The sequence below is a fragment of the Crinia signifera genome, chromosome 6 (genome assembly GCF_055691185.1).
Source record: "Crinia signifera chromosome 6, ASM5569118v1, whole genome shotgun sequence".
NCBI classification, from domain to species: Eukaryota; Metazoa; Chordata; class Amphibia; order Anura; family Myobatrachidae; genus Crinia; species Crinia signifera.
The window spans coordinates 122560302-122583837 of record NC_139222.1 but is presented as its reverse complement, the minus strand read 5'-3'; the positions used below and the strand labels follow the sequence as shown (position 1 = coordinate 122583837).

The 23536-nt window shown below is 44.1% G+C and overlaps 1 protein-coding gene across 3 annotated transcripts in view; it reads right to left on the bottom strand.

The window, feature by feature from the left end:
• The window catches only part of HNF4A (hepatocyte nuclear factor 4 alpha), a 131340-nt gene that overhangs the window by 16193 nt on the left and 91611 nt on the right, over positions 1–23536 (bottom strand). For all 3 annotated transcript variants that reach the window (XM_083147013.1, XM_083147011.1, XM_083147012.1), the window contains exons 2-5: positions 11261–11435; positions 8990–9084; positions 2166–2272; positions 422–577 (exon numbers count right to left, since the gene is read on the bottom strand). In XM_083147013.1, coding sequence (XP_083003139.1) covers positions 422–577; positions 2166–2272; positions 8990–9084; positions 11261–11435 — 533 coding nt within the window. The remainder of the gene's footprint in view (positions 1–421; positions 578–2165; positions 2273–8989; positions 9085–11260; positions 11436–23536) is intronic.

The following is a 23536-nucleotide window of genomic DNA, read 5'->3' as shown; positions in this document are numbered from 1 at the left end:
TAAGCAGACAATATAATATTGATTGCTATATCTATCGGAAGGCAAGCTCCGAGAATCTATGATTTTTTTGTAACCTGATACATTGGGTACAATAGAAGAGTGTGGGGACTGCATTTGGTGTAACTGCTGTGGTTACCTTTTAATACATACAGTATGTGATTAAAACATCTGTTTCAGAGTAATGACAGCAAAAATAGTCTGACAAATTGAGCCCTTAATCTGATAACTGATCAGATGATCCAAAAGTCAGAGAAATAATAAGTTTGGATAAAACTTAGCTAACGGCACATACAGAGCCATTGGTAATTTCCAAAAAAATAAATGTTTACTAAACCCTTCACTTCCCAAATGTCACTTTCTAATATGACATTGATCCTTCAGCCACAGTGGCCCACAGAGAGGTCTTGCTGTATCAGCCCACCTGATCATCTAGTGGAAGTTCACAAAATGCTGGGATATATTTCGCCCACTCCACAAGAACCAACAGCTGCTGCTTCATGGAATCACATACGTCTGTGATGTTGGCAATCTTCTTTCCCCTGATGTCTGTGTTTAGCATGCTCACTGATGAGGTTATCTGCAAGAGAAAGGTTTTGGATACTAACCTTAATAAAAAAACAATAATGTATTTATATATTCCTTTTTGTAAGGACATATATATATATATATATATATATACAGATACACACACATCATCATCAGTAAGAGATATATTTCTATTTTTTTCTTCTACCTATTGTACTTTTGTTTGTGCATATGTCTATCTTTTTACTTATTTTTAAATAAAAAATTGTGTATAACAAAAAAAATAAAATAAGAAAATGTGTGTTTTAATAAACATAATGGAGCGGTTTTGTGCTTGTCTGTTATATGTAGTTAGAGGTATGCTATGTTCAATTTATGTGCTCACTGACAAAGTCTTAAACAAACAGCCTAAAATCAATAAGCCAAGAACCACAAAAGTCAGTTCTCCTATAGAATCAGGCAGGGTCAGCATAGAAATAAACTACCTGTGTTACCAACTATGTATGATACATGGCATCAAGATCATTAGTTATATAGAAGTCATATAATGGAGCAGGGTTTGGCGAATAAACCAAGAGGCAAAAAAGGTCTCCCTCATTATAGCATTAGCGTTACAGCAATGCATGGATTTTTAACTGTTCCCTGGCATAGGATTGGGGCTTTTGCAGGGTTTTCATGATAGATTTGCAACAGTACATACCTGAGTACTGCTGCCATATGTAAACAGGCTGTGTCTCTATTCTTTGCACACAGAAGAATCAGACATTTTTGGGGCTAAACCATTGAACATACTAAAAATGCATTAGACTACACATGAGATACTTTGTGCAGGTTACTGTGTCTTTTTAATCCACTTTAGTTTGACCTATGTACCAAAGGGTTTCCACCAGTGATAACAGTGCTTTCACCCACAAGAATCATTACAGACTTGTGTGGACAGAGGTTAAGTGTTCCTAATCCTGGTTAGTGGTTTAAAAAATATTGGAATCCTATTTAGATTATTCCATCAACCAGTGGCATAAGTTCGTTCCAGTTGCCCGGAGGCAAGATATATATTGGTGCCCCCCCAAACACACACACAACCCTATATAACCTTATAAAACAGATATATTTATTTTAATAAATATAGATAGAGAGATAGAGAACACATATATATTTCAGAACTCAGGCACAGAAGCAATATTGTTGGCTTTTAAATAACTGATTTAAACTTGTAGGGGAGGAGAGGTGCCCCCTTGGGAGCAGGAGCCTGGCGGCAGATGACTCCATTGCCTCCCAGAGTTATGCCTCTGCTATCAACATTCAGTACTTTTTATAAGATTCCTAAACATTAACAAACGTTAAGCACTACATAAAAGCCACAAACACTAAGTATCAAGGTCCCCATACACGCTGCAATAAGCAGCGTGCAATGCGATGCCTTATCGGGTGGATCGCATTGCATCAGATTGCACGAGCTGTTTTGCATGTGATTTGCGTGCAACGTGATGCGATCCGCGGACAGTACAAACAGTATGTGCAGGACATACTTTTTGTACAGTGTGATGCGATGCCTGTGGGAGCGTGCATCGCATTGCGTCGTATTGCACGCTGCTTATCGCAGCGTGTATGGTGACCTTAAGGGGTTATCAGATTTGTACCTGTTGTGATAAGACTTCTGCTTGAATTAATACATTGATAGAAGGCAAGCTGCTGTCTTCATAACTAGATCTCCTCGTGCTTATACGGTCTCGTTCATTCTGTACAGCTGTAACAAACACAAATATTAAGTATGGAGTTATCTTTTTGATAATAAAGGGGGGGGGGGAAACATAACATCACAAACTGAAAAAAAAAACACATAAAAACAAAACAACAACTCAGTGATGATCCTCTGTCAAGGGAAAATGTTACTGCAGATCAGACAGAATATTCATAAATACTCATGTAACTTTAGGTCATGTTTATTTGTCTGCTTACTTTTATTTTTTCTAGCTTTATGATGTCATATGTTAGCAAATTGAAGGCAGCAGAAAGCACCCAGGGCTTCCCAAGTCAACTGGATGCCTCCCACAGCACCCTGCAATGTTGGGTGGAATTGGGAGGTACTCCATCCTAGGAGGTGTAAGTCTTCTACCCCTGTGGCCCTGGGCATTGGCACCAGTTGAGAAATTGGGTTGGGCTGAAGCGCTGCCTGGGTATACTAAATACAGTGAATGGAAAAAAGAAGAAGATAAAGGGTGTATTTGGTGCATAAAATGTTTATTTAAGTAAATAACAAGTAGTGCAATGAAAATGATGAATATAATACATACAAGCTGTTGCATGGGGTGCAGTGATGTTTTTGTGGGGATAATGGGTTGGGTGGCCCGTTGAGTACCACTACTGAGAGCCCCTGAGGGTATTGGGGTATCAACAGATCCCTTTGTACCATAAGCCCAAAAAGGGCTTATGTCTCTCAGCAGGTGCAACCTTAAACGGGGCTTGGTTAAAGTCTGGGTGCGTGCTGGGGATAAGCAGGGAGCGGCGTCCCGCTGGCCTGCTTCTTACCCTGTCAGCGTTGCGGGGTTGTGCGGTAGTTCGTGGTGCACAAGCACTTGGATCCTCCCTTGGGTGGACCACCAGTGCGGGTGATGCGGCTTTCCCAGTCCTGGGAAGCCGGTCGTTCCTCCTCCCTTGTAGGTTGGTGTGTTAGGTGATGCTGCCCGGGTGACGCTGCAGCCGCAGCGTGTTTCTCCCGGTGCTGGGTCTGTATGGACGGTTCCACTCACTCTGTCAGCGCCGTCACTTCCGGGTATCGGGTCTCGCGAGACCAGCGGCGATTCCCGGGTGACGTCACCTGCAGAATGGTGCGCTCGACTCCCGACGGAGGAGACTTGTCCTGTAGATGGTGATGTACCGTCTTGTGCGGGTGTTGCTGTTTGAGGTCCAACGCGTTTCGGCTGTCAATAGCCTTTGTCAAGGATGTCTCTGGTTCTCTGGGTGACTTCATTTATTTGCTGAAGTGGGTGCTGATTGGCTTAGAGTTCGGTTTCAGCCATTGGTCCGTTGGTGCTGTGTGGGAGGTTACTGTTCATTGATTGGCCTTGGGCTTTCATTGCGTAGTAAATGGTGAAGTGGGGCGTACAGGTAACTACGTGTAGTGTAAGAATCCCTGTCTCTAATTAATTACTAGGTGTATCTAGCTCAATACGTGTGACTGCAGTGTATGCATTCTTTGGCACCAGTTGCCCTACCCTTGGTATGGCCATGGGTATTACAAACAGATCTCCGAGATGTAAGGTTGTTAGAAGTAGCTGTATAGATCATTTACAGGTACTCACTAGGGTGGCCAATCCCGGAATCGGGATCGGCGGGATCCCGGGATTTGGCCCCCAAAATACTGGGATTTCAAACCCGGGATTGGCGTACCCGGCACTGCGGCCCTGCGCAGCATGATGAGGTCATAGGTCACACTGCGCAGGCCACACAGGCGCACAGACAGCCTAAGCCGGCTTTACCTACATTGTCCTGGCCGCATTCTGCACGGCTCTCGGAAACTCCGCCCCCCCACCTCCCGGAGAATTCGCTTACCCATCCTGCCTGGCTCCCGATGACCCCGCCCACCCACCTAGCTCCCGGCAACGTCACCATGCCCAGCCACCCACCGGGCTCCTGGCCGCATCTGCCCTGCCCTGCACTGCCATGTGACTGTGAGTAAACATGCGGGGCATTTTTTTTTAAGGGAAGCCAATCCCGGGATCCCGGGAATACCGGGATTGAGCATTTTTCAATCCCGAATCCCGGGATTTAAAAAATGCCCCGGGATTGGCTTCCCTAGTACTCACTATACATCATTATACATTTGTACAGGTCTGTATTAACTGCAAAAAACTCAGCCTACACTTTTATTTGTGCAAAATCACTTATTTGTCTACAAAGCACAAAGCCAGTATATGGTTTTTGGATTCAACCCTTGGATCACCCCATTTTTCTATGTCAATGTTAAAAAATTAATTCTGGGAAGAAAAAAACCTACTGCTTAATTTTTGTATTAATCAAGAGAATAAAAAAACATCAGGGCTTTTTATTACACTATTGGATAAATAAATGTCTCTATGTATAGGTTTAAACTAAAGTAGGTCTAAAAGTACTAGTAAGAACTGTATGGAGTTCTCACTCCCTGGGAAGATGGAAGACAATACTACCTACAGTGAGGTTGTCATGGCAGCTTCCAGGCAGCAAAGCCCGAAGGAGAGAGAGTGGGATAAGACCCTGCATTAGAATTAGGAAGTGCACATCCCACAGACAGGATCCCTGCTGTGTGAAGTAGACAGGGGTCACCGGATGGAAAAAGTTAAAGACAACTATATGCCAGTGAACCCTAATGAACTTTAACCTCTCAAATAACAATGGGGTCAGAGTATGTTAGATTCATTGAATGGATATATAAGCCAAGAGTTACATGTACTTTTTAAGTAAGATGTCATACCCTACCTACCAGTATAACTCCACTGGATAGCATAAAGTTGATTCTATAAAGTTGATTCTATATTCCATCTGTGCGCAATAATTACATGCAACTATTCAGCCTTAATTTAGCCAATAGTTGAAAGCCCAAAAAAATAAAAGAGCAAAAAAAAGGACAAAATGTATTTAGAAAACCTAGCAATGTGCAAAGTGAGAAGTGTACACCCCTGTACCATTCCATCTCTTGGCTGCGCCTATGTGGGCGTCACAGGTCCAGGCCTATAAAATATAACATTAGTTTCTCTATGGCTAATTCCTGGGCTAGTGGCCCTCCAATCCTGTTTTATGCGGTCTTCCGCTACCCTGCAAATCGAAATGAGTCACATATGTTTGTAAACACCACTTATACCTACACATTACCTACTCCTTTGCCTCATTAACTTCTACATACAGATCTGGTTTAAAGTGTACTTATCACCCACACATTGTGGAATAAGACCTGAGATTCAGACTAGACATAAACAACATTAGCAGGGCTGCTGAGAGAGTGCGGAAACAGAAAATCAGGATGACACACTGTGGCAGATTTATTAAGCTTGGAGAAGAGATAAACTGGAGATAAACTGGAGATAAGGCAAAAGGAGATAAAGCACCAGCCAATCAACTCCCAACTGTTATTTTCAAACACAGTTCATTGGCTGGCACTTTATCTCCTTTTGCCTTATCTCCAGTTTATCTCTTCTCCAAGCTTAATAAATCTGCCCCACTGAGTGGCCGAACGGTAAGTGTATATGCTTACCTGCATTGACCGCACGGTCGAATCAACAGTGTAACTGCTATCAAGTAGACCTAGAGTGTACCCAGCATTAAGGTGCCCATACACGGTCCATTTAACGGATCCGTTCGTCACTTAATTAGCACGCATCGCATCGGATCGCATCCCTAGTGCATGCCTTGTGCATGCACTGTGATCCGATGCGATGTGTACCTAGTACAAAAAGTATGTGCAGCACATACTTTTTGTACCGTACTATGTGATGCGCGGGAGCGCGCATCGCATAGTACTAAACGGAGCCGGCGAAAACGGACCGTGTATAGGCTGCATTAGTCTGTAAGGATTGTTAAAACATGTGTGTGCAGCTTTGTGTGTGAGCACCAGTGAATGTAAAGCCGTACTATGACAATGGTTGGATCACCAATGGAGTGGATCAGTGGTGTAGGCAGCTCACCAGTCAGTGGAGTAAAGTTCTATTAAAGATGGGATGTTGCTCATAGTAACCAAACAGATTATATATATATATTATCTTTTGGAAGGTGCTAAATTAATAAGTAGAGGCTAATTGGTTTCTATGGGCAACACACCACCTTCAATAGAACTCCCATCTGGGATAAATTGACACCATCTTCCACCATATCGCTCATACGCAATGGCAAGAAGGTGGCACGCATACCTTATCAGTATCTTGGGTAAGGAATGAAGTTTCCCTAGAGGAGCCATTTTGGTAGAGACGTAGTAGTAGTGCACTTCACTTCTAATAATGATAATGTGACTGATGAAAGTGACACACACCTAGAGCTGTAACATCACACTGTCCAGGGCTTGACTGACAAGGGATCTGGAGGAATTGAGTTTCACAGAATAAAACTATTACAAATGAATGAGGTATGCTCTGATGATTTTTACTTTGCTGAAACAACTACAAAATCTGTTTAATAAATATAGATTGCTACCAAGTCTCACACATAAATTCTTCCAATTCAAATAATGTGGTATGTACATGGTAGATAATAGAGACAGGTCGTGACAAGGCAGCATTTTAAAAAAAAGTGAATAATTTTGCACTGCAGTGGCCAAGACACGATTAGATTCTGTCATGTTAGTACAACTCCAGGCAACTTTTTTATCTACAGCTTCCCCCTTTTTGAAAATATATTGAGTTAAGTATTTTAGAAGTAAATAAAACAGTGTATGTAATCCATGTTATTTGCTACGTGGTCAGCATGTTCCGCACTGAGTCCTGGACATGGAGTTCTCCATATGATGCAATATGTAGAGATAGCCAAATATAGTGTAGTCATTTATATTATTCCGTTGGTGACACCCCATGTTAAAAAGAGGGATAAGTGATTGTGAATTTCTTTAATAGATTGAATACTGCATCTTCCAATGGGAAATTCCCCTTTTGTGAAAAGTGAAAACCCATACTAGAATTAATGATTCAAGGTGCGTCTCCTTGGGGACAAAAGGATGACCTCATACAGTATGTCAGAGAAGTGCTCTGACTTAATCAGGTACAGCATATGGAGAGATGAAGTGGAGAATTTCAGTGTCATTCTGTAAGGTAAAACACAATTTCTATTCAACATTAAACTCACATTAAAACCAAATAATAGGACTTGAAATAAATGTACATCATTTTGGAAATTTATAGATAATTTTACTTTGATCATAAGTGTCTGTTCTTTTGGTGTTTTGTTCTTGTTTTCAAACCATTGTGTATTTTAGTATTTCAGAAATATATGTGTACCATTTGTATGTTGAGCAGCCCCCACATAGCAGGGTCTTTGTTAAGCACATTTAAAAAAAAAAAAGGGCACATATTTTCCATAAACTGGTGAGCTTACGGCAAAACCCGGTTGCACTGCCAGCTTGTTTCAGAATGTCAGTAAAATTATCAATATAGCTTAAGCTGGCCACAGATATACAGATGTATTGTCCGATCTGGCTGGTTGGAATAACCCGGTAATGGATGAGCGCAAATGAAGGTTGACCATTTGCTAGGAAATGCTGGAAAGCTGACAAACTGTCATTTACATATTACCAGGTTTTTGTTCCAACCAGCACGGTCTGACAATAAATCTGTAGATGTATGGCCAGTTTAAGATGCTGGATCTCATATTTGGTCATAGACTAAAGGCCCCCCTTACATTAGGGTGACTTCTCCCCTCGTCTGCAATCCCTCCTTGAGCCGCCCTGGAAGATCCCAGGGCAGCAGGATTGCATTCAGTCGTTTTGCATGCAATATATCGCATGCGATCCCAGGCAAGACTGCTTGGCTCAGAATGAATCCAAGACATTGCTTCTGCAGACATGGTGACTTGCAGCAGACCTATTGTATTTCACTTGCAATTTGGGCTCTTTTCCTGTGATTAATTGCTGTAATCACAGGAAAAGAGCCCAAATTGCAGATAAATTGCTTACGGTATGGGAGCCTTAAGCCTGATCCACCAGGATACCATTAGCACAGTGACTGCAAACATGGTGCCTAAGTCAGAACTAATCACATGCCTGCACATTTACAGGACGGGCGATTATTGATAGACTGCGTTTGCGTACAGCTCGTAGCAGGCACGCACAAGGCCATCCTGTGAAGAAATCCTGCTACTTTTTTAATTGCTGCCTGTTCGCAAGTTTATTGACAGGAAGTTTCAGGTTGGTCTGGTTTCTTTGAGTGTCAAGGAAAACACAGTCAATCTAAATCTCTCTGCACAAGTTACATCTGCCCCACCTGCAGTGCACATGGTTTTGTCCATTTGAGTAGGAATTTGCCTTTGCGAGTGAACCAGAATAAGGGAATATGCACAGACTGCACACAGTTGGAAAATCATTTGATGGTGAGTGATTGCAAATGGATTTCAGCTAATCACAGGCCTGCTAAATTTTGGCAAGATGATCTCCGGCTTGCACAGGGTGAGATTTCACTCTGGCGGGTCAGCATATACCTGATCGCAGTTCTCTGCAAATTAGCAGAGCAGCGATCAAGTCTGAATTAGGCCCATGGTCAAGTGATCGTCCTAACGCATTGCCATTAGTAGCAATCAATATCTGATGGGTCACGATAAGATGCAGATTGTGATGATGCAAAAATAGTATTATTGTTCATTAAAACGTCAGCAGAGCACCACTATTTTCCTATGGGGGGAACATAAAATAGGGTATAAGTGTGTTCCCGAGAATGATTCTCCTTACATTTTTGTAATGTATAAGGAAAGCATTTATAGTATACAGCAGGGGTATAAAAGGAATACACCTCACCTTCTTTTTTCATTCCAGCCCGAAAACATTTCTTTAGTCTGCAGTATCGACACTGATTCCGCTTGTCCTTGTCAACCACACAAAGTCTGTTGAATCTAAAACCAGACATAGAAAGTAAGGGCATTATAGAGTGTGAAATGTGGTTCCGTTCTTCAAGATATGTACATTGATCTGTACTTGAAGTTAAGACTGGGTCATCATCATGCTGTAATTATAATAGGTCTACTTTTATGTGGAGACATGGAGCTGAAGATCAGAAGTTGCACCAGCCCTATGGTAGATGCAGATTCTCTGTATGAATATAGCCTTCTTTGTATGCAACCATTTTCAGTGACACTCCCAATACATGCCCATAGCCATACCTCCCAACTGTCCCTATTTTCACAAAACAGTCCCAGCTTTTTGGGACTATCTCGCTGTCCCACCCACGGGTAGTAGTGTCACGTGGTGGGTGCAGTTTAGAGTCCCACTGCCACTTAGCAGAGCAGCACACATCTATATACATGGGACAGAGGGGCTTAAGACAGAGGGACTGGGGGCATGAACAGCAGCTCTTAGAACTCTAAAACACCATCCAATTGAACATCCCCGCCCAAGCACTGAAAATCAAGACACATAAATGTCATTAAAAAAAATCATGTGCACTCATATTGTATCACAAACATGTGTGTATATGTATGCATGTTGCATCTAGTGTTTACCTTCCTCTTGCTTTGTATTTGTATTATAGGGTTGTGGTGACACCCTAGAGAGGCTGACCAACACCAGGCAGCATTGTGCCACAAAATCCACTCTACACACTTTTCCCTTCAATAGTACAGAGGCTGCTGCTATGCATGTGCTAAGTTAGATGAACCATTAGAGTTACTTTTTCTATGTGTATTTTAAGGTTGTTGTTAAAGTTATCTTTGTTCCACTATAAGAAAACTTTAAAAAAATTGTTGTTTCTTAATTAGGTGGAGCTATAAAAAGTACACAGACATTATTAATTATACTCCAGTGTTTTAAATTTAACATACACAACACAATCCAAACCTTCCAACTTGACCCATTCTAGAAGAAATAAAATCCTCTCTACGTGGAATCCCTCCAATTTGTTTTTGGGATCATCTGTGTTGAAATCCCTTCAATTGAATAGTTCAACACAGGTAACACCAATCATATATTAAGAGAGAGTCCAGATTGAGAGCATTTTGCCTCTCCTGGAATGGGTCATGTTGGGAGATATGCACAATTTAATATATCCCCCCCCCCTTAAACGGACCCTCTGTCTTAAGTGCCCCAGGCCCTACCAGACCTTAACCTTGCCCTGGCAGAATTCAAAGACGCACAGCTGCTCTCAAAGGACATTGTCAGATAGTATGCCCAATGCCCAATGGTGCGCCAATAGTATATTTACAGACACATCAAACCATAAAAGAACTGACACGAGATGATGCAAGTGGACAGCTCAGTATTACTAAAATTGTGCACGGCAATAGCATGGCACAGAAAAGACACTGCCTGAGTCGTGTCTGTGTCCAACTCAGTCCCACTGTGTTTTAAATACAGTACATCACAGCAGCTAAACCAGGCAGCATCCTTTTGCTTATGCTCAACGGAGATTGGTATCTGGGTAATTTCTGCAGCTCCGGCAAGCTTAGTTTTTGCACTTAACCATGTTATCTAACTCAAATTTCCAATGGCATTAGGTGCACGAACCCAAAGGGAAGAGAATGTCGGCAGAGAGGGTTCTAAAAATCCCTCCTTGGCAGCCTATGCTTCTCCTCTGCCTGTGTTTGCAAAATGATACAGCTTCTCTAAGGCAATGCAGCAACAATTGGTCTAATGTCTTGCACCCACAAAGGAAAACAGTGCCAGACCCAAAAGTAAAGTGATTGTGTCACATATCACTTTTAATTTTTTACAACCTTTAGTAAATTTACCCCTAAAGTTCCAGACCCCAATGCCCTGCTTCCGTTATAGGTGCAGCCTCAGGACAAGCCGCAAAAGGTAATTGAATTGCCCGGGAGCTAAATTTCTGCAACAGAATTGAATCACCCCCTAGGTATTAGTAAGACATAAAGACCTGAAACACTTGGCATCTATGTTTTTCAGTCACTGAAACAATATCATTTTTATTTTTTGTTGCTGGTTGAAATTAAAGGTTTTACAAGAATCAAACAAGGCCCTGATATATCGAGTTAGCGAGTGCAATCGAATAAGCTATATAAAATATCATTTCTTATTTTTGGATGAAGTGATGTGTAATAAAGTGGGTGACCACCCTACCTGCAGGAGTACATGTGGTTCTTTCTGACGCTCCTTCTGAAAAATCCTTTGCACCCATCACAGCTGGAAGCCCCGTAATGTTTTCCTGTTGCTCGGTCACCGCAGATTGCACACAAAGAATTAATACCAATACCGTTTGCTGAGTTGAGACTTGTCACGTCAGATGGGGAAGTATCTGGTGGATAAAGAACATTGAACATTTGTTAATGAGTAAATGATTTGGTATCAAAATACGAAAGTGCTCAAGCTGTTTACACACTTAACTGCAGGGAAGGTGTAACACAGATCCCCAACACAAGCTTACCTACCCTCCCAGAATGTCCTGGAGGGTCCCGGGAGGCAAGCCTCCATCATTTCTGCCCATCATATCAGCTGCACCCCCTTCTTCTGCCAGAAAAATGCTGGCATTCACGGCTCTTCAGGGGAGGGGCACTAAATGATGCAAATCGCTGCATTTAACCCCTCCCTGTAGAACAGCGGCTTTTCCCAGAGAGAAGACTCAAAAAGTAGGCAAGTTTGTCCCAAGATGATACAGTCATGATCCCTTCAGTAAATGGTTTCCATAATAGTAAGTAAGTAAGTTTTATTTATATAGCACACTTTCTCCAACAGGACTCAAGGTGCTTTACAGACATTATAAAACAATGCACATAATACAGAGGATGTTGGTGGTACAGTAACAGACAAGTCACAGACAAAAGAACCCTTGAGCACACAGTCAGCATAATGCAGGAGTGGTGCAGCATTTTGGATAATAACTTCCATGGATTGTGTGTACTCCACCCTGACAAGGTACCAGGTACGGCAGCCATTTTAGGCGCTCTGCGTAGGATTACCCTGGGTGGAATAGATTACCCTTAAAATTACCCAAAATGGGAGGTTTCAGCAGGGCCGAAACTAGGTGTTTCGGCGCCCGGGTCGGCAGTCACTTGGTCGCCCCCCCCCCCCAAAAAAAAACCCCCACCAAATTACTGCCTTGGGGACAGGCAGCGGGGGTCCGGGGACTGGAGAAGGTTAACTCCGGCTCCTAGCACTGCCGGGCGGTGGGCAGGAAGCAGATTTTGAAAAGACTTGCCGGACGCTGATTGGCTGAATTCAACCAATCAGCGTCCGGCAAGTCTTTTCAAAACCATCAGCGCTTCCCGCCGCCAGGCAAATAGCGAGCGGCTGTGTATGTGAAAGCCGCCAGGCAAATAGCGAGCGGCTGTGTATGTGAAAGCTGCCGCTACACCAGTCCCTGGACCCCCGCTCCCAACATACCTGTGTGCAGCCAGCAGGGGTAGGCAGCGTCCAGGGGTCCAGGGACTGGTGTAGCGGCAGCCTTCACTCAATCCATCTCCTAGCGCTATCTGCCTGGCGGCAGGAAGCGCCGATGACTTTGAAAAGACTTGCCAGACGCTGATTGGCTGAATTCAGCCAATCAGCATCCGGCAAGTCTTTTTAAAACCTGCTTCCCGCCCACCGCCCGGCAGCGCAAGTAGGAGCCGGAGTTAACCCACCAGTCCTCGGACCCCCGCTGCCCGTCCCCGGGACCCCGGTAGGAGCCAGCGTTAACCCACCAGTCCCTGGACCCCCGCTGCACATCCCCGGGACCTCACACTAGCGCCCCCACCCTCCAGCGCCCGGTGCGCGTGACCCCCTAGCCCCCCCCCCCCTAGTTACGGCCCTGGTTTCAGTGTATATTCAGGCTTTTATGGGGCATGGCCACTCAGGCACCTTATGGGGAATAGCTACTCCCCTTCATTATATGGGCCAAACTGAGCTCTTGACCGCACTGGGCAGCGTGACTTGTAGGCTGCCCAGGACAAGGAAAATATATAAAATATAAGTAACGTTTTAAAAACTGCTATGCAAAATATTTAATTCATTAGTATTTTTTGTCAGTGAAATTTAGCTGTGTGTGTGTTTCCAGTCCCACTTCAACCAAAAAAGTTGACCCTTTTCAATGAGTTACGGGTAGAAGCTAATTGAAAGTCAATTGTTAGGGCAATATCTATTATCTGTGTAAACTTTCCACAGCATGAGTTGAATACTTTTTAAAGTCTTTTTATTTTTTTAAATCAACAAACAAATAATTAATTTAGAAATTGAAAGTAGCTTGCTTGTTCACAATAGAAATACTGTAATGGACTGGGCTAAATGTATCAAGCTTCAAAAAGTGATTAAATGGAGATTGATAAACAAAAAGCAGTAACTATCATGTTGCAGGCTGGGTTTGAAAAATGACAGGTAGGAGCTGATTGGCTGGCTGTTTATCACTCTCCACTTTATCACTTTTTGAAGCTCTATAAATCTGGCCCAATCACTGTAAAGGTGCCCATACATGCTGCAATTATCTATATTGTACTATATAAAGTACAAAACGCATTGCATGTGCGATAATCGCACCGTGTACCTGCGGGGATGCGATGCACGTCCCCGCAGGTACAATATTGTAAAGCACAAAAAGTATCTGCAGGCAGTACTTTTTTGGCTTCATCGCATCGCATCAGTACAGGAGTACATGCGATACAATGTCCATTAGTACCTATTAACTTAAAATAAATAAATAAAAGTGGCTAAAATCGCATCGCATCGCACCCGCAAAGTACAGTACATCGCATCGCATCCCCCTACAAGTGCCAAACTCGCCCGGCACAAATAAAGTAAAAGACGCACAGCACACATATCGGTGCGGATATGGGCACCTTATGTGTCATTTGTAAATTGTAATACAGACAAATCTGTTGACTCTTTGGGGAGCTGAATATGTTTGTGTATAAATACTGGCAATGATTGATATAAATGTATTTTACAGCACTGATTATGGAGCTGGAATTAATTGTGCCAGGTCATTTATTATTCTGTATCTGTACAGATAATTCCTGCACCCACTGCTGTGGTTAATTACTCTGTTGTTAATCCTTGCTTTCGTTTGGCAAGTGTACTACATTGCTGAAATCTCCGGGTCAGCAGTAATCCCACTATAGCAACTAGTACCTAATAGGCTCACACACAGGGCGATTTCAGGGAATGTTCCACATGACCTCACTAGATCGCTTAGAAAATGCCCCTACATCGCTCCATATGTATGGGCCATAGTGATGCGCGACCCTGTGCGCCACTATCGCCTGGCGATTAATATCCAGCATGCTGGATAAATCTAGTTAATAGCCGGTCAGGGCCAGTGCAGGAGAGCACTGGCCCTGACAGATCACTCAGCACACATCGCTGACACATTACTGGGTGCTGATCAATCTTGTTGAGTGTTCTGAGTTATCTAGCATCGCACAGCACATCTCCCCGTGCGTAGGCCCCTTTAGTTTGTAACAGTAGTTTAGTGACAACTTAAAAGCTAGATTTCAGTAATGCTGTGGAACAGATAAAGCACCTTTGTAACAATTCTGTAAATGGAGTCATTTTATGGCCTATGAATCAACAAATGCAACAGGAAAACAACATCAGACCACACCTACTCCCTGCACTTCTCACCTTGTTACAGCTGCTTTCACTATAAGACACCCTGACACCACACAGCAATAATATACAGATTATATATTGTTTGCCAAACAAGACATCACCTGACTTTATGGCATACTTGCTGACTTTGTTTTTCTCCTCTCCGGGAGAAGCCCGGAGAGGAGACACGACAGCAGCATGTCAGGGGGGCGGGACAGGCAGACGTCATCAAGCCCCGCGAGTTGGGGAGGGGCTAAAATGGCGTGAAATTACGTGATTCGCGTCATTTTCGTCCCGCCCCTCACCACGGACCCGCGAAAAACTGTAATTTTGTGCTGCAAAGAAGGGGGTGCGGGGGCTGCCTGGCCAATGCGGGAGGATTGCCCACCTTCCCGGGAGGGGGACCAGATTTTCGGGAGCCTCCCGGCAATTCTGTGAGGGTAGGCAAGCCTGCTTTATGGAAAGGCAACTGGGAAATGCAGCAACCATTCCTGACGCTTCAGTGTGCTATATCCATGGCCAAGCTATCTAATGACAAATATTAGCTTGCAGGATAACTATCAGTGACAACATCAACACTGGTGTGCAAATTCCACACAAACTCTCCCTGGGCCTGCAATTACTCCATGCCAAAGCCGTTCCTAATGTCATCGCTTAGTTCTTCAGAAAATGATAAAACCCCAAAGTAGGATTCTGGATGCTTATATTTTTCGATTAATCCAGCATCACTGTACGCTGATAAACTAAGCAGAATGGACCAATTCCATAAACTGGGCATATACTCAAGAGATTGTAGAGGGTTGTCACTGAACACAGCAATTCTTAAAGACCCCATCCACTACCCCGGTCCCCGCCAACTCACCTGGTAGCTCCCGGGCAGCTGGACCGCATGTGATACATCTTATGTGGTCCTTTTACATACGATGTATAGTATGCAATCCCAGTCATGGCTGTGGAATATGATAAATATTCAGAGCACCCATGATGATCTGCGACTCCAATCCAAGGAGCACAGGAACGTGCCTCGGATTGGAGTCGGAGGAAAACGCATGCGATATGGCCACTTTTCATCCTATATAAATGTGGAGGCCTGGAGCTACAGTTCCATCCACCCAGTGTTAATCTGGCCCTGAATATAATGTAAGTATGTATCTAGTGCATCAGGAGGTTGCCCACAGAGAAATTACATCAGACAGTGGTATAAGAAAATATAATGAAGTAATAAAATATAATAAATAATAAAAATATATCAATTTGCTCTCTTTTGAGCAAAAACATCACTGATGCCACTTTCAGACATAAAATTCGGGCTTCAACCCTTCTGGAACCTGGGACACAGTGCACAGGTATATGTCAAGCTTACTTCTTAAACACATTGATGACAACCCAGGTTATTCCTGTGTCATAACCCTTCAAATGGAACTGGGTCTTCCAGTGACCCAGGTCTTTTGTCATTTAATGTGCGCTTGGAGATGATGATATTTTTAGCAGTTACCTGGGTAATCATACCTCTCAGACCTAAGCTAGGTAGTCTACCTAAGTTCAGAGTTCCAGGGTCTCAGACCCGGGACTTTCAACCTAGGTTTTTGTTAATGGTCTGTACTGGGCAAAATTAGACCATTAGGGTGCAGTGTCTCCTGATTTCTATAGGTTTCTATAGCTGCTCTGCCATGCCCCTTTCATGTGACCACGCCCCCTTTCTACATACTGTATGTACCAGATTGCATCTCAGAGATGTTGAAGGGTATGGAACAGACATCTAATTGTTTGTAGCAGGTCTTTTGTTAATAGATTGTTCAACAATATAAAACGACATTTTTTTTAAATTATGAATGCCGATAAATAATACACCCATAATACACCCACATGACAAAAATAGGTAAATCATAGCCGTATACAAGATTGCGTCATTCTGTATTCTAAAATACTGTAAATAAAACTGCTGTAAAAGTTTTCTTTTAACAGAAACTCCAGTATGTTTTAGAACAATAAAGACTGACAACGGCAATCTCCACATCTTGCCCACACTAGAGGTTAAGATCTCACTGCATACTCTCTGCCTGTGTACAGATCTGCTCCAATACTTATAATTGTGAGGGTAGCTGTTTTCACTATCAGAATTCATTTATACCAGACCTATACTATATGCAACAGATCCACCCGGGTCCTGCTTAATAGTACATAGTTTTTTGGGGGAGGAGGCGGCATCTGGGACCATTATACAAAAGAAAGGTGTGTCCCTATTTTGTAGGTGTTCAATCTCAGGGTGGTGTCAGATACAGACTTCCTGGACCCGGCATAGTAAATCTGACAACCAGTCTGATTAAGCTTTGTGTTTGGGTTTTGTGGTAAGGGTTTGGGGGCGGGCAGATAGAATTAGAGGCAGAAAATATTCAATAAGAATATAATCAGGTGCCTAGACAAGGGCTGTTTCTTAAAAAAAGCAACTGCTTTAGGAAGGGGGATAGTCAGTCCCCACCGGAATGACAGAAAAAAACAACACAGTACACAAAAGTGTATAGCAGCGCTAAATGATTAAAATATGCAAGTGATTGAAATAAAAATATACTTTACTGAATCCACAATAATATACAAACAACAATAAAAATAGCATAAAATAGTAAAATGATAGAGCTCTCACACTCCTGACTAGTTTGATAGGGTAATCCCAATAGGCCAAGATGGATAAGGTTCACAATGTAATCCTCAATAAGGCCAGGTGGACAAATGTCAAATGTCTTTACCAGATGTAGAGACAACGCTCTTTTGCTCTTATATTCCAGTCCCCGATTGGGCTCGATCCTCACTGGTGATGAGGAGGTCCTTTAGTAGCCGCTGGAGGAGAGGCAGATGTGGAATGTCCCGATTTGCTGGACCTAAGCGTCCTCTCACACAGGTGGCCAGAGGAAATTAAGCCACCGGAGGAGTCAAGAGAGCGGGTCCCAAATTGGAGCCGGGGGTGTTGGAAAATTGAATCAGAGTCCGTGGTGGGCAGAGTAGGACACTGGGATGTCCTAGGTGGTGAGAGGCAGAAGGCACGCGTTTCATTACATGCTGTTGCTTTATAAAAATAAAAATAAAGCTACAGCAAGTAGTGAAATGCGTTAGTGTCTTCTGCCTCTCACCTCCTTGGACATCCTAGTGTCCTACCCTGCCCACGGGTTGCACGTACCCTGAAACGTTGACCTAATGGATTAAAGATTGTAGAAAGTGTAATAAAAAAAAAAGATGTATCCTGACAACGGGGTATGCATACGGGGTGCATACCCCGAAACATCACCTAATGGATTAAAAATTGTCCTTTTGTTACACTTACTCTACAAAGCCACCTACATATGGGAGGCTGCATACCCTCCAAAAAGAGGGCACCGGAGCAAGTAATCTTCACAGCGTTAAGACCTGAGACCTGAGTGATGGGCTTTTGCATTGCATATATATATATATATATATATATATATATATATATATATATATATATATATTGTATGTGGGGTCCGGCACTCCCAGTGTGCAAGCGATAGGTGCCCGGGTGCCTTCCTCAATTGGATTTTTGTGCCAATGTATCTGGTTCCATTGAAATGAATAGGCGTCACTCCGGGACTTCATCAATACAAAACTTTACTCAAGTGCAGCGGCCAACGCCGTTTCGGAATTACTCCGTCCTCAGGGCCAACACCTGTTGGCCCTGAGGACGGAGTAATTCCGAAACGGCGTTGGCCGCTGCACTTGAGTAAAGTTTTGTATTGATGAAGTCCCGGAGTGACGCCTATTCATTTCAATGGAACTATATATATATATATATATATATATAGAACCTTCTCTCTTATTTCTAATTACATAGATGCACATGAGTGCGCATAATTGCCAATATTGTTAGAGTTCAGAGGGGTTAGTACCTTATTGAACAACGCTTCTTAGAATTATCACAATGGTTGTTATTGTATCTATTATGTGAATCACTGGATACATCCATCCACAGTCACACATATCACAAGAGGCCAATTGTAGTAGACAGCAGGTCCGGTCCCTACCCTGCCACCCCCAGCAAGCTACACCACCCAAACAGTAACATCTCAATGCATGATTGACATAATCACCATCTTCCATATTTTCATCTGACAGGATACAATGGTGTAGAATGGGCACACTAATCAGTGGATTAATCCATAGAGACCCCTACATGATATTATAGTGGCTGCACAGAGTACCAGTACTCATGCAAAGCATTTAATCAACACCGGGACAGATCGTGATCTTAGACACATATAAGTATCCCACCTCAAATTCACCAGACATCCAGTGAAGATCAGCAGCCAAATCACTTAGGACACCACTAAAAATAATAATAAGCTCCATTTGGCCTCAATAAATGGACAAATAAATACATACATACATGTTTGCACAACATCTTTCTGCACAAAGCTATGACCAATTCTGCACTTACACTACACACAGTGCGCCTTATCGATACAGCGCATGAGTCACACTTTTCACACACAGATCATCATTCACAGGATATAATATCCGTGATCTTAAAGCCATGTTTTATTCATCTTAGATGTGATTTATATATATATATATATGCTTTTTGGATTTGTAATCATAATGGTTGAGGACATAGATGTTCAAATGCAAAACCATATTAGGACCCATGAGGCACTAGATACTGGCATAGGGCACTCCCTGTGTCTATATCTGCAAAAATACCTTTTGTAGACAAAAACATAACAATTTACATTACAGTCACAACATGACTAAAAAACAGTGTCACCCTTAGGTAAACCACTATTATCTTGTGAAAGAGTTGTAGAACTAGTCTCTACTACTACTATGTCAATATACACCTGTCAAGAATTAGCTGCACCTTTCTTCCAGCAGGCTGGACTGCAGTAGTGGGGAGCGGATCATCTCCTGGGTTGCCAAGTAATCTGACTGCAGTGCGACTACTAGGCATGAAGCATCAGATGGGCCACTGGCCCCACCACAGTGTGCAGTGACTACCCTCTTCTAATAGGGGGGGGGGGGGGGGGGGAGTGAAGCACTTTCAACATAAATTTAAAATAAATAAAAAGTACAATTGTTGCCTACTTTAGTGCATTTCAGGGAGATTGTGAAAGTACACCTATGGGCGCGGTGGTAAAATGGATATGTACTGCTGCATTTGAGAGGGGTGTGATACCATTGATTTAAATACAGATGTAAACAAAATGTAAGGGTGACATTCTATGGATTGTGATAAATCCGCATTTTTTTTATCGCACCACTTCGCACTTTTGAAAATCGCAAGATTGGCCCGTTTTTCACATATTTATTGAGATGCGAAAAACGGGCCAAATACTGCGAATAGGTGCGAGTTGGTGCGATGTGTTTAGTCCTGAAAATGTGCGATTTTCATGTCTGAAAATCGCACGTTTGCAGGAAATCGCAAATTAAAATAAAAAAAAAACAGTGCGGGGTCCCCCGCCAGAGCATAACCAGCCCCGGGCTCATTGAGCCGGTGCTGGTGACATAAAATCAGGGTCCCCGACAAATAGGGGTCCCCTTGATTTAATGAAACCAGCACCAGGCTCAAGGTCCGGCGCTGGTTCCCGAAATACGGGGGACAAAATTACTAGGGGTCCCCCGTATTTTAAGAACCAGCACCAGACCCAACCAGCCAGCAGGGTAATGCCACAGCCGGGGGACACTTATTATATAAGGTCCCGCGGCCAACGCATTATCCCCCTGGCTGGTCAGCATGGGCAGGGGTCCTGGGGAAGTGGGGACCCCCCCAATGAAGGGGTCCCCCCCTCCAGGACTTACCAGCCCATGCTGAAAGTGCGGGGCTGTCCCCGATGCCCCTGGGCGGTGGGCATCGGGCTGATGGATAGTGTAAAAAATAGAAGAAAAACTATTGTTTTCTACTGTAGAACTATGAGTCCCAGCAAGCCTACCCCGCATGCTGGGACTTGGAGAACCACAAGTCCCAGCATGCGGGGCATTAAAGGGCCCGCTGGCACTTGTAGTTCTACAGTACAAAAAATAGTTAAATAAAACACACTGACACCCTGAAAAATAAAAGTTGAATACACACATAACACACACACTGATACTTACCTACCTTGAGCCCGTAGGTCGGTCCCTGGATCCTGGGTCCGGGGTACGGGGCTCCTGGACAGAAGAGTCCGGTTCCGGGGCCTTGGTCCTGGTTCCGGGGCTGGTCCGGGGTCCTGGGCTCAACTGGTCCCCGGCGACGACATCGGCATCCTCTCCGGCAGACGCGCTGCTCCCGGCTGGTACCCGCTCTCGGACTGAAGAGGCGCAGAGATGTTTCATCTTCCGCGCCTCTTCTCAGAATGATTCCATTGGCCGCCTAGTGGCCAATCAGGAGCCGAGAAAGTCGGCTCCTGATTGGCCGCTAGGCGGCCAATAGAAACATCCGGAGGAAAGGCGCGGAAGATGAACATCTCTGCGCCTCTCCAGTCCGTGAGCAGGTACCAGCCGGGAGCAGCGCGTCTGCCGGAGAGGATGCCGATGTCGTCGCCGGGGACCAGGTGAGTAGGATTTCCTTCCTTAGGAACCCCTTTTGGACTTCTTCGGATCCTGGACCCGGAGACATCAGCCCTGGATCCCAGGACTCCGGACCAGCCCCGGAACCAGGACCAAGGCCCCGGAACCGGACTCTTCTGTCTCTCCCGGGCAGCAGTAGCAGCACACACCTCTACAGTGTGCTGTGCTAACAGCGGGAGAGTCACCCCCCTCGACTTTAGAGTGTTTTTACCCCCCCTCCAAACATTTTTGGGGTGACCATACCTCCCGCAATTAGGGCACACTCCCACAATTTTACCGGGGCCCAGCATACCTCTCGGCGACCCTGTGCTTAGCAAGGGTGTAAACGCTGCCAGCCACCCTGACATGTGCCCCCGTGCCACCAGCACCACTCGCGTCCCCTCAGTAACTTGCAAGAACACATCCCGTCGCGTGCAGAGAGAACTCATTAGATGGTTGCCAACCAGTATTTTGAGGATGCCCATAAAACACTTATTTTTGGGTATACTATATTGAGGAACCCCATTTGATTGACAAGTAGCGCCGTGGAAACCTGCCAAAACCCCGTTTGGTATTGTATGTCTAACTGTTGAAGTGGTGATTCAATCTTTTTGGAGGTGGTTACCGTGGCTGCTAATTAGCGCACAATTTTGTAGTTTTAATTCTTTTTTGTTTCACAATGTCCCTGGTGCCGCCTCCTGCCCACCCCCTCCCTCCCCTACCTGTGAGAAGCAGTTCGCCCAGGGGGTCTGCACTTGCACAAATACGCACATGTGCAGACCCTCCACCATTGTAATGGGCCAAATTTGACCTGTTACGATGGTCCAGTGTGTGATATGAAATCATTGGTGGTGGGCTGTCAGGACACTGTACAATTGTTCATGACTTTATTAAATAAAGGTTTCAACCCTCTGGCATCTTATTCAATTTCCATAAAACTTGAGTGTGTTACAATACAATGTGAGTAGGCTGTAATGTCTGGTTACAATGTTGCAGCTCTGAGTGCGAGCTTGCAAGGATTATTTATATACATTCAATGATACATTCAGAATGACAATGTTGTAATGTCCTCCTTGTATAAACAATTGTAAATAGCCTAAATAGCCTAGTGGCAGAGGGTACAGGTGTGAGAGGTAAAGTAATCAGCACGTCCGAAACTAAACTCTTAGCAGCTGTAATTATATCATATATTTAATAATAATAAGATATTAATAACTGCAGTCAGTCAGTGTAAAAAAATACATACACATTAAAGTATTAAACGGGAACATAAGATAAATATCGTAATTAGCTCAACCTGTACTGGTCTATATATGAAAAGAACAAGACTTTATCTAGAGCAGGGCTGGCCAAACTGGTCCTCGAGACCTATGAACAGTTCACATTTTCCAGACCCCCTAACTGGTGTACAGGTGTAGTCATTACTAACTGTCACATTTTCAAACATGTGCTGCATTCATTCCTAATACAGTACCAGATTTTCAGTCCAACCAACCAACTAGTTGGATGGTTGGAGGAAAGTTGGTCTGATGGGTGGCCAGCATAAGACACACTCTACAGATCCAAACATCGTATGAAACAGCCATTTTGAGCGACTTTCAGATGAAAATCACCTAGTGTGTATGGCCGAGCGGTGGGCGACTAGCGATGATGCGTGCTCCCGCATAATCGCTAGCGAGATGGGCAGTCTGCTGGTTTTACCAGCACATCTAGCGATGATGGCTAGTTTTTCAGCCATCATCGCTAGGTGTGTACGCAGCGCGGGCTGAAAGATAAGAGAATTTTTAGCCCGCTGACCACCCGCACACTGCCTCCCTCCCCCTGCTCCATACTCAGGCCGCACACCAGTGCCGCCCCACTCGTCCGCGTCGCCCGCTCCGCTCGCCCCCTATGTTAATACTCACCCTGCCCCGCTCCAACGATGTATCTGGCTCTCACACTGCTGCAGCTGCACGGAATGTGCAGACATCTGACAGGACTCCCCGCCCCCCCGACACGGCACACATCCATCAGCACAGGATGCCCCGCCCGCAGCTGATGTCAGACACCCCTTTGCAATCAATACACATGTGCACAGCTTCTATTCAGAGAGACAGAGTGACTGGGGGCATGGCCAGCAGCTTACAGAGTGCTGGAAATGCCCCCATAGTGATGGGAACAGGGAAGTGGCTCATGCAGGCAGTAATGCTGCAAGGTCACGCCCCTATTAGCAGATGTCACACCCCCTTTCCAGGCACTGTTGCTGATCTCCCCCAAATGTTGGGAGCTATGTATCAGTGGCTAATAATAGTAATAATATTATTAATAATA